Source organism: Rutidosis leptorrhynchoides, chromosome 11, assembly GCF_046630445.1.
Source record: "Rutidosis leptorrhynchoides isolate AG116_Rl617_1_P2 chromosome 11, CSIRO_AGI_Rlap_v1, whole genome shotgun sequence".
Classification (NCBI taxonomy): domain Eukaryota; kingdom Viridiplantae; phylum Streptophyta; class Magnoliopsida; order Asterales; family Asteraceae; genus Rutidosis; species Rutidosis leptorrhynchoides.
Window position 1 is genome coordinate 92,106,322 of NC_092343.1, and position 18,380 is coordinate 92,124,701.

An 18,380-nucleotide genomic window follows, 5' to 3' on the forward strand; every position below is an offset into this window, starting at 1 on the left:
GGCCACGGATCGATTCACGAACCTATACAAATATGTACATATATATCAAAGTATGATCAAAATATAATTACAACCATTTTTATTATGTTTTAAAGATTTGAGTGTATTAAGTCAGCTGTCCTCGTTAGTAACCTACAACTAGTTGTCCACATTTAGATGTACAGAAATAAATCGATATATATTATCTTGAATCAATCCACGACCCAGTGTATACACGTCTCAGGCTAGATCACAACTCAAAGTATATATATTTTTGGAATCAACCTCAACCCTGTATAGCTAACTCCAACATTACAGCATATAGAGTGTCTATGGTTGTTCCAAATAATATATATACATGGGTCGATATGATATGTCAAAACATTTGCATACGTGTCTAAGGTATCCCAAGATTACATAATATATTAGAATACTTATATAATACAATATAAGTTAGCTAGGATATGATTTGTATAGATTTGTTAAACATTTCCCGTAGCTAAAAAGATCAAAAATATCCAATCTTGTTTTACCCCTAACTTCTTCTTTTTAAATCCGTTTTGAGTGAATAAAATTGATATGGTTTCATATTGAACTCTAATTTAAGAATACAAACATAAAAAGTATAGGTTTATAGTCAAAAATTTAAGTTACATGTCAATTACTAAAGAGGTAGTCATTTCCATCGAAAGAACGACATCTTGATGACTATTTTGAAAAACATACTTTCACTTTGAGTTTAACCAAGATTTTTGGATATAGTTTCATGTTCATATGAAAAATCATTTTCCCAGAAGAACAACTTTTAAATCAAAGTTTAACATAGTTTTTAATTATCCAAACCAAAACAGCCCCCGGTTTCACTACGACGGCGTATATCCGATTTTATGGTGTTCATCATGTTTCTAGGTTTTAAATCATTAAGTTAGCATATCATATAGATATAGAACATGTGTTTAGTTAATTTTAAAATTCAAGTTAGAAGGATTAACTTTTGTTTGCGAACAAGTTTAGAATTATCTAAACTATGTTCTAGTGGTTACAAGTTTAAACCTTCGTATAAGATAGCTTTATATGTATGAATCGAATGATGTTATGAACATCATTACTACTTCAAGTTTTCTGGATAAAACTACTGGAAATGAGAAAAATGGATCTAGCTTCAAAGGATCCTTGGATGGCTTGAAAGTTCTTGAAGCAGAATCATGACACGAAAACAGTTCAAGTAAGATTTTCACTCGAAATAAGATTGTTATAGTTGTAGAAATTGAATCAAAGTTTGAATATGAATATTACCTTGAATTAGAAATATAACCTACTATAAATAACAAAGATTCCTTGATCTTAGATGATTACTTGGAATGGATTAGAAAGCTTGGAAGTAAACTTGCAAACTTGGTAGTATTCTTGATTTTTATGAAACTGTACTTATGGAATTTATGAAGAACACTTAGAACTTGAAGATGGAACTTGAGAGAGATCAATTAGATGAAGAAAATTGAAGAATGAAAGTGTTTGTAGGTGTTTTTGGTCGTTGGTATATGGATTAGATATAAAGGATATGTAATTTTATTTTCATGTAAATAAGTCATGAATGATTACTAATATTTTTGTAATTTTATGAGATATTTCATGCTAGTTGCCAAATGATGGTTCCGACATGTGTTAGGTGACTCACATGGGCTGCTAAGAGCTGATCATTGGAGTGTATATACCAATAGTACATACATCTAAAAGCTGTGCATTATACGAGTACGAATACGGGTGCATACGAGTAGAATTGTTGATGAAACTGAACGAGGATGTAATTGTAAGCATTTTTGTTAAGTAGAAGTACTTTGATATGTGTCTTGAAGTCTTTCAAAAGTGTAAGAATACATATCAAAACACAACATGTATATACATTCTAATGGAGTCGTTAAGTCTTCGTTGGTCGTTACATGTAAGTGTTGTTTTGAAACCTTTAAGTTAACGATCTCAATTAATGTTGTTAACCCAATGTTTATTATATCAAATGAGATGTTAAATTATTATATTATCATGATATTATGATGTATGAATATCTTTTAATATGATATATACATTAAAATATCGTTACAACGATAATCATTACATATAAGTCTCGTTTCGTAATTCTTGAGTTAGTAGTCTTGTTTTTACATATGTAGTTCATTGTTAACACACTTAATGATATATTTAAATATCATTTTATCATGTTAAATATAGTGTATCAATATCTTAATATGATACATATGTATTTAGTAGACATTATCATAACGATAATCGTTATATATATATATATATATATATATATATATATATATATATATATATATATATATATATATATATATATATATATATATATATATATATATATATATCATTTCGAGTTTCTTAACTTAGTAATCTCATTTCTTATGTATATCACACATTGTTAATATATTTAGTGAGATACTTACTCATCATAATCTTATGTCAGCCATATATATATGTCTATATATACCACAACATGTAGTTTTTACAATTTTGTAACGTTCGTGAATCGGCGGTCAACTTGGGTGATCAATTGTCTATATGAAACTTATTTCTTTTAATCAAGTCTTAACAAGTTTGATTGCTTAACACGTTGGAAATATTTAGTCATGTAAATATCAATCTCAATTAATATATATAAACATGGAAAAGTTCGGGTCACTACATCTGTGACCCTTGTCACAAACTGGTCTTAACCAACTAATCAAATAATAATAAATATATTATTAAGATAAAAGCATATTTAAACACAAATATAAACCTAAGGGCAATTAAGTAATCTTACTTCTAACCCCGGTTTCAGTCTGTTACAAATCCACCCCCTTAAAGAGATTCCGTCCTCGAAATCTGGTCTTGGTCAAACAGATGAGGGTAACGGGTCTTCATCAACTCTTCTGTCTCCCATGTCAAGTTAGACCCTAAGCTGTATTTCCATTCTACTAAAACCATCGGGATCTCTTTCTTTCTTAACTTAGTAACCTTTCTGTCGACCACTCGAATTGGTTCCTCCACCAACTTTTTTCTCAAATCAACTTTCAAATCTACTAGCGGTACGATCTGTGTCTCGTCATCGACTTTACACTTACATAAATAACACACATTGAAGGTATTATAAATACCAGCTAACTCTGGCAGAAGATCCAGTACCACGGTTTGATCATTCAGAATCTCACTAATTGGAAACGGTCCAATATACCTTGGCGCAAGCTTACCACGTTTACCAAATCTGATAACCCCTTTCCACAGTGAAACCTTAAGATACACATGATCACCCACATTAAAAGTTATCGGACATCTACGCGGATCGGCATACATCTTTTGTTTATCTCTGGCAGCTTTCAACTTTTCTAGTGCAATTGCAACTTTTTTGGCTGTCATTTGAACAATTTCGGGACCAGCAAACTGTTTCTCTCCATCTTCTAACCAACAAGTCGGAGTTCTGCAATGATGACCGTACAACATTTCGTAAGGCGGCATTCCTATGCTCGAATGATAAGAATTGTTATACGCGAATTCAACTAACGGCAAATGTGTATCCCACGAACCACCATATTCTAATACACATGCTCTCAACATATCCTCTAGTGTATGTATCATTCGTTCACTCTGACCATCTGTCTGAAGATGATAAGCTGTACTCAGATTCACACGTGTACCCAGATTCTGTTATAGACTGTTCCAGAAGTTCGATACAAATCTAGAATCCCTGTCTGACACAATTGATAATGGCACACCATGATGACTAATTATCTCTTTCACATATAAATCAGCAAGTTCACTTAATGACGCTGTCTCACTAGTAGCAAGAAAATGAGCACTCTTGGTCAAATGATCAACTATTACCCAAATCATATCGTGTTTTCTCTGAGTTCTAGGTAATTTTGTTACAAAATCCATCGTGATATGCTCCCATTTCCATTCTGGAATCTGTAACTGACGCAACAAACCATACGGTTTCTGGTGTTCTGCCTTCACTTGCGCACAAATATGACACTTTTCAACATACTGAGCGATATCTGATTTCATAGTCGGCCATCAATACACTGATTTAAGGTCATGATACATCTTATTACTGCCTGGATGTACTGTCAATCTGGATTTATGAGCTTCAGTCATGATCAATTCCCTCATGTCTCCAAGCATAGGCACCCAAATACGGTTATTTAAAGTCTTAAGTCCACGAGAATCATCAATTAGGTCAAATTTTCGTTTAGTCATAAGTTCAGATTTAATATGTTCATCCTCCAAAGCACAGGCTTGAACAGTTCGTAATTGATCGATCAAATCTGAAGTTATACTCAAATGCATAAATTTCACATTCTCATCTGACTTTTTACGACTTAATGCATCTGCTACAACATTCGCTTTACCCGGATGGTACTTGATTTCACAATCGTAGTCTTTAATTAGTTCTTGCCACCGTCTCTGACGCATATTCAGTTCTTTCTGAGAGAAAATATATTGCAGACTTTTGTGATTTGTACATATTACACAATGTGTCCCATACAAATAATGTCTCCATAGCTTCAGGGCAAACACTACGGCAGCCATTTATAAATCATGTACAAGATAATTTCTTTCATGAATATTCAGCTGTCTGGAGGCGTACGCGATCACTTTATCTCTCTGCATCAATACACAACCTAACCAGACGAAAGACGCATCACAATAGACCACGAAGTCATCTAAACCTTCTGGTAATGCTAACACTAGAGCCTGACACAATAACTGTTTCAAAGTCTGAAAAGCCTTTTCTTGATCATCACCCCATCGAAAGGCTATGTCTTTTTGAGTCAACTTAGTCAACGGACCCGCTATTTTTGAGAAATCTTTTATGAACCTTCGGTAATAACCATCTAATCCCAGAAAACTCTTAATTTCTGTCAGATTCCTTGGCGATTTCCAATTCATAACCGCATCAATCTTAGATGGATCAACTTTTATACCCTCGACACAATTTACATGACCCAAAAACTGCACTTCTCTTAGCTAGAATTCACACTTAGAAAATTTTGCAAATAACTACTCATGTTTCAACACATTCAACACCTGTCTTAAATGTTCAACGTGCTCAGCCTCTGACTTTGAATACACTAATATGTCGTCTATAAACACAATCACGAATTTATCTAGAAACGGACGACACACCCTATTCATCAGATCCATGAAGACTGCTGGTGCGTTTGTTAACCCAAACGGCATGACCAAGAACTCATAATGACCATACCTAGTTCTAAACGCTGTCTTCGGGATGTCATATTCTGCAACTCTAACCTGATGATACCCAGATCGTAAATCTATCTTGGAGAAGTATGAAGCACCCTGCAACTGATCGAATAAATCATCTATTCTAGGCAGTGGGTACTTATTCTTTATTGTTCTCTTATTCAACTCCCGATAATCTATACACATACGCATGGTACCGTCTTTCTTTTTAACAAATAATACTGGTGCACCCCAAGGAGTAGAACTCGGTCTAATAAACCCACGATCCAATAGCTCCTGAATTTGTGACATCATCTCACGAATTTCTGATGGCGCTAAACGATACGGGGCTTTGGCAACTAGAGTGGCTCCCGGCACCAATTCAATCTTATACTCTACTTCTCTTACCGGAGGTAACCCTGGTAACTCGTCTGGAAACACTTCCGGAAATTCTGATACTACCGGTAAATCGGCCATCGCTTTCTTTTCTTTCTTACCATCTACTACATAAGCTAGGAATGACTCACACCCTTTGGATAACGATTTCCTGGCTTTCATCATTGATATCAACGGAAAATTATACCCACCCAGTTCCCCTCGGGCTATAACACGGGTTCCATCAGCTAAACGAAAGGAAATCATTTTCCTATCGCACTTAATACTAGCTCTAAGTGGACTCAGCCAATCCATTCCTAACACTACATCAAAACTAGGAATGGGTAACACTAAACAAGTAATAGGAAATGACTTTCCTTCAATATCAATACTAACCCCAGTCACAAATGTTGTGACGGGTGTGATCTTTCCATCACCTACCTCTACTCTAATCAGTTCAGACAACACAGTAGCAGGTAAATTCAACTTAGCACAAAAGTCTAATGACATAAAAGACTTATTCGCACCACAATCAAACAATACATGAGCAGGTATTGAGTTGATTAAAAACATACCGGTGATCACATCGTCAGTTTCTGTAGCCTTCTCAACTGACATCTGAAAAGCTCTGGCCTCTGCTGTGGGAGGGTTCTTCCTCTTCTGCCCACTCGAGGCAGTAGACCCTCCAACTGATGTTGAACGCGCACCTGACCCTGCCCCGGAACTCACACTCTTGTACGGATAATTTATAGCACGATGCCCTGGTTGATGACAACTCCAACACACATTTCCTGGAAACGAACACCTTTGGGACTCAAGTCCTACTACACCACATCTTAAACACCGTCTTGTTGCTTCTGAACATTGACCACTGTGTAGACTTACAAATGTGGCACCAATTCCCTCTACCTGATCCAGACCCAGAACCACTCTGTCGACTCTTACCTTTCTGTCTAAACCCAAACGATTTCTTTGACTTGCCACTGGATTGACCACCCGTGTAACCACTCAGAGTTATCACACTCCCTGTCATCATTCCTCTTGTCGCTTTTAAATCACTTTCCACCATCCTGGCTATAACAAAGGCCTGAGACAAACTCGTTGCCATTCTCACTGACATTCTGTATTCTGGCAAGATCACATTAACAAAATGTTGATTTCTTGATGCTTCATCTGGTACCCACTGAGATACAAATCCCAACTTATCCATAAACTGACCAATCACTTAATCGATTGACATCTGGGGCGTCATTCTCATTTCTAAAAACTCAGTCTTCAATTGGTTAAGATCAAACGAGGAACAATACTGTTCACCAACTTTCCATTGAAATTGTTCCCAAGTAATTTGCTTAACATTCTCCTTTGGAATACTTAACGTTAACGCATTCCACCAAACCATAGCTCTACCCTTTAACAATCTACAAGCATATATAACCCGCAACTCCGGTTCACATTGACAGGCTTCCAAAGCCCTTTCAACCTCCATCAACCAATTCATAGTTTCTGTCGGGTCAGAACTTCCCGAATATTCTGGGGGTTTGCAATCTAAGAACTGTTTATAGGTACATTTCTTATGGGGCTGAACAAAGGGTTGTGGGAACATTTACGTTTGGTACGGGTTCATTAACATTGGATTTTGAAAAGGAAAAGTATTTTGTGGGGGCATGTAGGACTGTTGAGGTGGTTGATTTTGCATTGGGTATTGGAATTGAGTCTGGTTCATGTTGGGTACTGTTTGAGATTGTGCTGTCGGAAATCCATGTGGTGTATCATCATTTCCCGCATGATTTACCAGCTCAAGCTCAATAATCTTATCCTGAGCTTCTTTCAGTTTACTTTCTAACTCATGAATATAACTCTGTTGATCATCATCATCGGACTTAACACCCTCATCTGGTGCTCTGTATGTTCCAGAGTTTGTAGGGCCAGTAGCGTTTGCATCTCTGTTAGCCATACCTGTGGTACAAAATAGCTCACACAAAAGCTTAGTGGATAACTGATTAGCTCAACACAACTAACGTACACGTATCCCTGCATTCACTTAACTCCACCCATGGACATGTTTGATACCACTCAAGGTTTGAGAACAAGATACACGCATGTATTTGCTGTCAAACCTATGCTCTGATACCAACTTGTAACACTGGCTATTTTTTTTTATAACACAGCGGAAGTCTTAGTTAATAAAACACCACATTAATTACATTAGTACAAAAGCTTAAGTTTAACTTTCACAAACAGTTTTACTTTATTACAAACACGGTTACAAATATCCACATCAGAGTTGCTAGTCAAACATGTCTTCTACATCAAGTTCCGATCCCATCAACAGTACCTAAACCTCCAGGGGGAGGAATGTGGGGGATTAGCGCACCGCTAAGTGAATGTAATCCATCTACAGATTAAGCTTAAGCAATCCCTCATCCAACAGTCAACTAACATGCTTACAACCATCAAGCATACAAACAACGACAATATGAGGCTCGGCGGCTTGTACGGGCACGCGACTCCTAGCCGATCGAACTAGAGTCTACCGATAGTCCTTCCTACCAAGTCTTTGCATAACTATCCAAACGCAACACATGCGTTCTTCTATGCTATACTAACAGACTGTACGACTTGGACTCAACCTCCCTTGGAATGGTTGACCTCACACGAACTTCAACCGCCCTAGGCATGGTTGAAAGCCCCCAATCGTCCTAGGCATGCTGGTGTCAAACACATTGCACATATACAATATATATAGATCACATAGCATACAACTATCTAACTAGCATGGCAATCACTACACTACACAAGGTAATCAGAGTAATCCACAGTAGCATGATTTTCTACTTAAACTCTATCCGAAGATAGACCCACTCACCAATTACCAATAACGGCTCAGATTCTAACTACTGAGCTTTCTCTTTATCCTTTCCACCTGAGAATAAACATAACCAAGTCAGTAATCATGTCTTGATATAATCCCAGCAACAAGACAATAGCATCAATATATAAACACTTGAACACTTAACCACCTGACCAGTCAACCGTACGAGTGACACTCACCCGCACGTTTGAGGAACCTCAACCGTGCGGTTGACACCTCACTCGTACGTTTAGTCCTTGGCCAAATATCTAATTAGACAATAGTAGATCCGTACGGTTGACTACATGAGTGACATATGACTAGTACAAGTCACATCTCAACCGTACGATCCAACTAGCAAATACAACAGTTCGAGTAACCACTCACTCGTGCGGTTCACCATGCGGTTGACCGCCTCAACTGTACGAGTGAAATCTCACTCGTGTGAGTGAAGGCTCACTTGTGCGAGTGATAAATAACATCAATAGCAACATATAATTACATTTTCCAACCTATATTCATCATATATTCATTCATTCATAAGCCTATATCAAGAATTTAACCCATAATAACAAATTAACGCATGCACACTAGCCACACACGCTAATAACTCTATTTATGAACTAAATACATTTTGATATAGCTTCTAAAAAGTTTACCATTGGAAAGGATTTTTCATTACGATTCCAACGATACTTGATTCATGAAAAACGGAGTTACGGTTTGAAAGTTATGACCAAAACAAGTTTCTACAAATCTGACCCTGTGCTCACACGTGTGACTGAGGCCTCACTCGTGCGAGTGAGCCCTCACACATGTGGTTGACCCTCAAAAGTGTAGTCACTCGTACGAGTGACCTGTCAAAAGTGTGGGTGCTGAAGAACAGCTCATGCACGCTGATTTTCACATTTTTGGCCCAAAAACTCGATTTTTGCAAGTTCTAACCGCAAAACCACTTGAAAACATCATATAAACTATATAACAACTATTTCTAACATCAATTAAGCATAACAAACACAAAATATGAAGATTCAAGGTCAAAAATGCTTAAAACCCACTTTACACCCAAGCCCAATTTCTTTAAGAATTAACACACGAATTCAAGTAAACAAACCTGGATTGATGATCACAAAGATGATATGAATCAATCCTTAAAGCCTTACAATCCAATTTCTAGCTTGGATTAATTTAGGGTTTGAGAGGAAATGAAGTTAGGTACGTACTTGTTTTGAGAATTATCTAGAAATGAGAAGATAGAAGCAATCTGCACTCTAAATGGGTTATTAAAACCCATACCCCATAACACACGGGTATTTATCAGTTATCTAATATCTTTCGTACCTCGTTAGGAGGCCATAACGGAGTCCAATTTAAACAAACGAACCATTTCTGTGACCCTTGTCACAAACTGTTCTTAACCAACTAATCAAATAATAATAAATATATTATTAAGATAAAAGCATATTTAAACACAAATATAAACCTAAGGGCAATTAAGTAATCTTACTTCTAACCCCGATTTCAGTCTGTTACAGTTTATGTAGGTTTTGTGCTAAATTCGGTTGTTTGAATGATATAAGCGGGAGATGGGTATATATGTTACAACTTTTTTCTGGTTAAGTGTCAAAATGGGCAGGTTTTGCTCTGTAAATGTGAATGGATATTAAGTTGGTTTTGGTTCATGGTCAAAATTGCTCACCAATTTTGATTTTAAAAAAAAAAAAAATGCTAATAATGTAGGTTGGAGATTTCCATTTTGATGTAGGGCTATGTCATTTTTGAAACTTCTTGAGTTATAAAATGAGTATACTGGTTTAAGTGTCACGATAATGATGTTTCCATCAATTGCTTGTTGTTTGGGCTAAGCTTTCACTTTAGTAGTGAGATAACAAGCCCTTTGATAAACGTCCTGCAAGTAAGCGTAGTATTGGAACTTGCTTCATTATGAATGGGTTGAAGATGTTGATGATTCACATGGTTGTGTTAGGCTGCTATGATTGTTTTGGCCTCTCAATATGAAGTGTTGCTGGTCCAGTTCTACTCCTGTTGGCAAAATCATGTAAGTTCAAAAAACAATTACTAAACTGAGGTAATTTATGTTATTGCATATTTAGATCACATGAACTTTTTTAGCTTAAACTATTTTTTGCTTCTAAAAACATCTTTAAAGCCATATTCATTTATAATATATTCTTTATGCAGCTGCCATCTCACGTGTTAATGAGTATGCCATAAGTTGGATTTGCAGCTACCTCTAACCTCACTTGATGAAGTCTGATTAAGAATGTATCTAACGTTTATACATGGAGTTTTGGATATTTTTGGGTACAAAAATGATGAGGGTGTTCAATTGAGGTTTGTTAGTTTTTGGTTGTATTTTGACTTTTTGAATAAGGGTTTATTCCACTTTGACTTTCAAAGATTGCAAGTCTGCTACTAAGTTTTTTAGTTTTGTTTTCTTTTTGAATATCCGTTGTTAATATATGATGCAAGTTTATAATAATCAAATTAAATGATAATTTCAGGAACGAATCGCCCTGTAATTGAATTCCCTTCAAGATTGCGAATTGCACTTGGAGCAGCTAAAGGACTAGCTTATCTCCATGAGGACTGTAAGTTTATTCATATTTCATATTCAAATGTAAAAGACAGTTATATGCCATGGTAATTATGCATTAGTCCTTCTACGAACTTTTTGTTTGCAGACCCTCAATTATATCTTTACAATGTTTAAACGTAGTTCACTCTCTAAATTTGCATTTACATCTCAATATTACAGGTTGCGGATTTTGGGCTTGCCAAAATTACTTCTGATGTTGATACCCATGTTTCAACCTGAGCGATGGGAACTTTTGGGTAAATATAATTTTCTAGTCGAGTTTCATATTGTAGTTGCTGTTAAGTTATGAATGAGTCATTTCGGGTTATATTTTATCTACCAAAATGTTCTTAAAAATGCTTAAAACGTTCTAAAGCACTTTCAAATAAGTTATTGTTTGATAACGTTCTTGACTTGAATTTGAGGTGTGGTTTTTTGTATGCTTTTAATGCTATATGTAGTTGGCAAAATAGGTTGAAACGAATTCGCAGATCAAAACATGCAATTTTAGTGCATATATTTAGATTAAAAATGCTAATTTTTTTCTGCGAACTTATGATTTTGTATTGATGTAGTTGACAAAATGGCTTGAAACGAGTTCGAGTATGGGTAATTTTGTTGGCTTATCAGTCGACAATGCATAAACCAATATTGTGTCTGTAACATTACAAAACTACAGGCAAGGCCTTTGTTGATCCATGCAGTTGATGATGGAAACTTTGACACAATAGCCGATTCACGTCTACACAAAAAATACAACCACAATGAAATGGCCCGTATAGTTTCTTGTGCCGCAACCTGTGTTCGTCACTCAGCCTGTCGCCGGCCCAGGATGATCCAGGCGTTTCTTTCTGATTGTTGCTCTCATGTTTGGAGGAATGTTTTCCTGTGAAGGATTTTGATGACTAAAACAAATGATGTAGAAATATTCTTGCTAATTCTTGGTGATATTATTTTATTTTGTATTACAGCAAAGTTTTGTGACATGGGCCGTGTTTTGCTTGACCATCTTTTAATTAGTTGATTTGTTGTGAATTTTGTGATTGTATCTATATATACTACTAATTGTACATTGAAGGCTAGCTATTAACGGATACGAACCGTTATTTATTAGTACTACTTTTGAATTTAAGTTCACTACTTAACTCTAAACATGATTTTTTTCCATATTTTTATACATAAAAAGTTTTAAACTGTTTGATTGTTTATTTGTGTTATCATAGTTACAGAGTCAATTACAGAATTGCTATTTCTTTATACATAACCGATGTTTGATTCGATGTGAATTTACAAATGATTTCACAGCCACCATATTCATACTTGAAAAGTTTTAATTCTAGAGTTTATATATTACAGAGTAAATGTATATACGGCGAGCAGAGAAAACAAAACCCTCCTTTAATCGTGCTTAACAATTAATCCATCGCCACGACTATCGTCGTTAGCGTTGTCGCCGTTATTTCCATCTCCACCGTCATAATCCATGACCGGTATTGATCCTGTATTTCTTCTTCTTTTTGTTTCATGCTTTATAAATTCTCATGTCTGATGTATCTCCTATAATCGTTTATCCTTTTGTTTCAATCGTCATGCTTTACAAATTCTCATGCCTCATGTAATTTTTGTTAAATTGTAGTTTACATATGGTTGAAAAATCCCTATAATCATTCCATTGTATATGTTAATCAGAAGCTAGCTACTACTACTGATATGAATTGGGTTTATTAATTGTTTATTGTTTTTATGATTTAATTTAGGAGGAAAAAAAACTGCAATTGGACTCATACTGATATGAATTGGAATTATTAATTGTTTATTGTTTTTATGATTTAATATAGGAGGAAAAAAACTACAATTAGACTCATATTAAAAATCTTTGCTTCAAAAGTATGTGTTTTGCGGTATGGTATGTCTATATTGCTTCAAATATCTCGAATATATTACATTCCTTTTAAAGTATATGATATTTATTTTTATTTTACTGAATTGGATTCGGAATGCTTATCATATATATCACATATCTTTTTCTTATTTCACCTACCACGTATCCTTTTTCCACTATAAATACCTCCATATTCTTAAGAATTACTCACATCAACACATAAGAAAAATTACAAAACAATACATACGAATAAATGGCTAAATCTATGGAATTCACCTCACTTAATATGATTAGCAAGGATCAAAATGACTGGAAAGTCAAAATCAAGGTCATCAATCAATGGAACAAGACAACATATATGAAGCCAGACTCAATATTATCATATGAATTTATCCTTGTGGATTTTGAGGTAAGCAAAATTTCATTCATATTTGCATTGTACACTATACTAATTATGATGCATACTTAAGTTAATATATACATCTCCTAATGAATATACTTTTGCAATGATTTATTTATGTTATTAATCAAATATGTAATCTGTATATTATGATGTATGATGTAATTATGTTATAATTGTTTATGTTTTTATTTAAAATCTGTATATGTATATTATGATGTATTTATGCTATTAATTGTTTAAATTGTTTATGTTTTTTTTAATTGTTTATGATGTATTTATGATATAATTGTTTATGGTGTAATCTAAAATCTGAATATTATGATATATTTATTTATGATATAATTGATTGTGGTTTTGTTTAGGTTTAGTGTGTAAATTTATAGTTTAGGGTTTAGATTTTAGGATTTAGAGTTTAGGTTTAGAGTTTAGGGTTAAGATTTAGGGTTTAGGGTTTAGATTTAGGGTTTAGAGTTTAGGTGTAACGTTTTGCGTTTGGATTTAGGGTTTAAGGTTTGGGTTAGGGTTAGGGTTTAGGGTTTAGATTCTAGGGTTTATATATTTAGGGTTTAAGGTTTAGGGTTAGGGTTTAGAGTTTTTAGGGTTTAGAGTTTAGGTTTTGGGTTTAGAGTTTAGGGTTTAAATTTTAGGGTTTAGAGTTTAGAGTTTAGATTTAGGGTTTTGGGTTTAGATTTAGGATTTAGGGTTTAGGTTAGGGTTTAGGTTAGGGTTTAGATTTAGGATTTAGGTTTAGATTTTAGGGTTTAGAGTATAGGTTTAGGGTTTTGGGTTTAGGTTAGGGTTTATGGTTTAGATTTTAGGGTTTAGATTTTAGGGCTTAGGGTTTAGGGTTAGTGTTAGGGTTTAGATTTAGTTTTTAAATCAAATGATTTAGAAGAGTTTAGGGTTTAAGGTGTAGGGTTTAGATCTTAGGGTGTAAGGTTTAGATTTGATGGTTTAGATTATAGTGTTTAGGGGTTTAGGTTAGAGTTATCTAATATTTTTATATCTGATCTGTAATCTGTAAATTGGTTTCACTAATTAAATCTGTAATATGTGTCTCCCGAGAGAAAATAAATGATCGACTGCTAAAGATCTTGACTAAAGCATTGATAGCTTTGTAGAGGAGAAAACCTTTGATTCTGACTGAAGTGAACATGGGCGGTACCAACTACGACTAGAATCGGTTGTGGTCAATTGAATTCAAAAGGTACACATTCCTATCTAGATGTTATATATATAATTCTCATAATAAAAATGAATTCCTGAACACCTTTATACTCATTAGGTGAATACTTCTTCGTTCATAGTTACAGCTCTTCACCATTTAATTTGGTGCACTTGGTTAAATCTCAAGGTCTTTATCCATCAAACATAGTAGGTGAATACTTCTTCATTCATAGTTACAGCTCTTCACCATTTAATTTGGTGCACTTGGCTTAATCTCAAGGTCTTAATCCATCAACATAGTACGTCTTAACCAATTACGTATATAAACTGATATAGTGTCTATAATTCAAGAATTTTACAATTGGTTTGCGTAGATGATGTATTAAATATCAACTTCAGTTACAAATATATTTGTTCCATAATAACGAGTCACTCCAGATATCAAAAATGTTACTACATGGCCTGATGACCAGAGTCATTTTTAGGCAGTTGCAAGTGAAGAATTTCTTTCATGATAATTAGTTTTGATTAGAACTTTTTATTATTATTAATCGATTGGAATGACATAACGATTGATTACAGGGTTAATTTGGTTTCCTAATTAGTAATGTTTTTTTTATGTGTTGACATAATTAACGACCAATTCGAATATTTTGAGAATTATAGTTCATCTTCTATTGTTAGATTGTTTGGAGAATCTGAAACTTATAGGCAAATTAATAGCAAACAAACAAATACAATATAATATGGTATTTATAAATGATTTGACTCTTCAAAAAATCCACTAAATCGCGGGTCTTTAACTAGTAATATATATATAGTGGAGTAGAACAACTAACAATAATATCTCAATCTTCTGGATAACTTGCATATCAACCATATATACTCTTCAAATTGATATAGTTTCGGTCAGATTCAATCACCGTCAATAATTAGCCTAAATTTTAGGCACCTTTCCTGTAATGTTTGATAAGAATATAACTTAAATTTAGTTTTTAACTCTTCTATTCAAGCATATAATTTGATGGTCGTTGTATATCATATAATAAATAATTAATGTTGGTGATTTAAAGTTAGCAACAATCATTTTGATTAATTGGGAATTTACTTAAAAACAAAGGTTATTGAATTATATTCAATAATGAGTTTGAAGAGTGCAGAGTGCACGCTCGTTCGGGTTAATATGATAATACTAGGGGTGTTCATCGGTTCGGTTTTCGGTTTGTTCGGTGTATTCGGTTCGGTGTATTCGGTTTTGAATTTTTTTTTGGCAAAATTTGAAACCGAATTCAAAGTTAAAACCGAACTGAACCGAAAACCGAAAACCGAATTCGAATTAGGATTCGGTTCGGTTTTCGGTTAAAACCGAATATTATGAAAAAACTGAGAACGATGGTGGTTTAATTGTGGCGTTATTGATGTCTTAGTTATTTATTTTCTAAAACAATGACGTACTATTAAATTATCAAGAATTCGATGATTTATTAATATTTACAGCTTTATTATGATGTTTACTAATTATGTTATTAAGAAGAAGAACATAATAATTAAAGTAGCATAATTATAATGTAAACTACCAAATCGTCATATGGATGAGAAAATATTTTATTGATCGGATCCCAAACTATAATGATATTAAAACATAAATATACAAATTAAATATTTAAAAATTTTGAATTCGGTTTTCGGTTAAACCAAATTCAGAATTTTCAAAACCGAATTCAAATTCGGTTTCAGTTTGATTCGATCCGAAAATCATTTTTCAAATTCGGTTTGGTTTTTTCCGGTTTGGTTTCGGTTTGGTTTCGGGTTCCACGGTTTCAACCAAATACTGACCACCCGTAGATAATACCTTGGAAATTGCATTTTTTGATGAAAATGTTATTATGAATGCTTACATCATTTCATGAAAAAATGGTGACATTTTTCAAAAGGTGTAACGAAGAGTTGTTCCTTTTCGCTGAAATGTTGCAATGTTTTATTGAATGACCGTGTCTTTTCATCGTACCCTTTCACTTCCTATATATGGGAGTAATGGGACTTTGCTTTCATTAAGAAAATAAATATGAGTAATAGAAATATATGCATTCTCTCATACACTATGGATTTCGCGATACCCTAAACTTGTGGGTAAAATACTTAATTGGAAAAATGATTACACGAAAATTACAAATTGGATTATCAATATAACCCCTATTTTCTAAGAAATAATTTCTTTCTCTCAAGTTAATCACTAGGTATTAAACATCTTTCATAATTTGCTACAATCAATGAGTTCTCAACAAACCGATATCAAGAATGATTTCTTGACTGCTATAAATTGGCTACCTTTAGGAATAGATCATCAGTCACAGGGGAAAAGAACAATCACAGGTATATGTTATAAATTTTATTTATTATTATTTATTATATATAATTATTACAAAGTGAATAACAACTTGTTAGGTCTGCTAACTATCATTGAAATACTAATATGGGTGGCAATACTTAATCAACGTATATGAACGAATGAATAAGCTTTGGAAGAGTATGCGTTGAATCTTAGTTAATGGAAATGGGAAACTTCAAACATACGGTATACTGGAATTAGTCAAGGGAACTGGGAATGCTATTTTACAAGCTGTCATGCGGGTAAGTTGCTATATCATATGGAAAAATTCAAACTTGGCTACCTTTAGGAAACAGATGATCAATGCGCCTATGGCTCTAAACGAGATCCCGCTCAATATTTTCAAATGGAAAAAAGGTTCGGTCGAGTGGAAGAAATGGCTCTTAATTAAATCGATCTTGTGTTGCTGTTTTTCCCAGATACATAGATGGAATCGGTTGATTTTATTTAAGCATTCATGTAATATTTTTGTTGTGTTGCAAACATATTAAAATATGTGGCTGATCTGTCATGGGTGTTTGGTCAATATGGGTCATACATGCCATCCTCTTTACATTTGTAAATTAACTATATAATACCAAACGGTTGCATTTTAAAAAGGGTTGATTAAGGCTACTCAAGAGTCATATACTTTTTTTTGTCCCGATATAGATCATATATCCAAAAAAATACTATTATAGGCCGTAAACTTTAAAAATATGTGTTAATGTAAATCAACTTAACTTGTGACCTGATGAATAAGGTTGTTCATTTGACTTTTTTCCGAGACTTCGACTTCAAAATTCGGATTTTTTTTCGATTTTAGAGCTGTAAATTTACAGATAGTTTCACGAAGAGATTTTGATCACATCTGTATTTTTACATTTCGCTATAAGCTCTCAGATTGATCCGGTGCTCAAATCGGGCACGGTTTTCAGTGAAGGATGAAATCGAGATCAAACTCTATGAATTTTTGTTGATTATCAGTTCTGATGATGTGCGAAACTTCATTTTGATGTTATGATTCACTAATCTAAAGTCAATTTGTTAAGAGAATCATCCTTGATCGAATTTGTAGATTGAGCTTCAAAAAAAGTATATTTTTTTTTTACCAATGTAAGCTATATACCCAAAAAATACTAATGTAGGTCACATACTTTCAAAAATTGTATCGATATAAACGAAAGGTGACCTGTTTAGTAACATGTTACCTTTTGTTTACATTGATACACTTTTTTAAAGTGTGTGACCTACATTAGTATTTTTTTGGGTATATGGCCTACATCTAGACAAAAAAAAGTATATGACCTTGAGTAGCCTTAACCCTTTCAAAAAATACTCTTTCAACTTTCACAAAAACAAAACATTATTTCAACAATTTTACAAATATCAGATATAGAAATTCATAAATATACATCATCATTATCATCATCATCATAATTAGAAATATAAAGAGTTTTAAATAATAACTTGTAGGTAAAAAATGAAGAGTGAGAGAGAGAGTGTGAGGAGAGA

The 18,380-nt window shown here is 33.9% G+C and overlaps 1 protein-coding gene across 1 annotated transcript; it reads left to right on the top strand.

Annotated features, from left to right (window-relative positions):
- Nucleotides 1-10,958: 10,958 nt before the first annotated feature.
- Nucleotides 10,959-12,061, top strand: LOC139874770 (proline-rich receptor-like protein kinase PERK15). Its single transcript, XM_071862170.1, has 4 exons — nucleotides 10,959-11,110; nucleotides 11,226-11,343; nucleotides 11,725-11,913; nucleotides 12,017-12,061. Exons 1-4 carry the CDS (start codon nucleotides 10,959-10,961, stop codon nucleotides 12,059-12,061), a joined length of 504 nt encoding a protein of 167 aa, XP_071718271.1.
- Nucleotides 12,062-18,380: the final 6,319 nt, after the last annotated feature.

What these genes read in the sequence shown, in the direction of transcription:
- LOC139874770 (XM_071862170.1), top strand. Translation starts at nt 10,959, where the DNA reads ATGATAATTTCAGGAACGAATCGCCCTGTAATTGAATTCCCTTCAAGA. An exon ending in AAAGACAGTTATATGCCATG is followed by an intron (nt 11,111 to 11,225) that starts GTAATTATGCAT and finishes TCAATATTACAG; the next exon opens with GTTGCGGATTTTGGGCTTGC. An exon ending in TTTCTGATTGTTGCTCTCAT is followed by an intron (nt 11,914 to 12,016) that starts GTTTGGAGGAAT and finishes TTTGTATTACAG; the next exon opens with CAAAGTTTTGTGACATGGGC.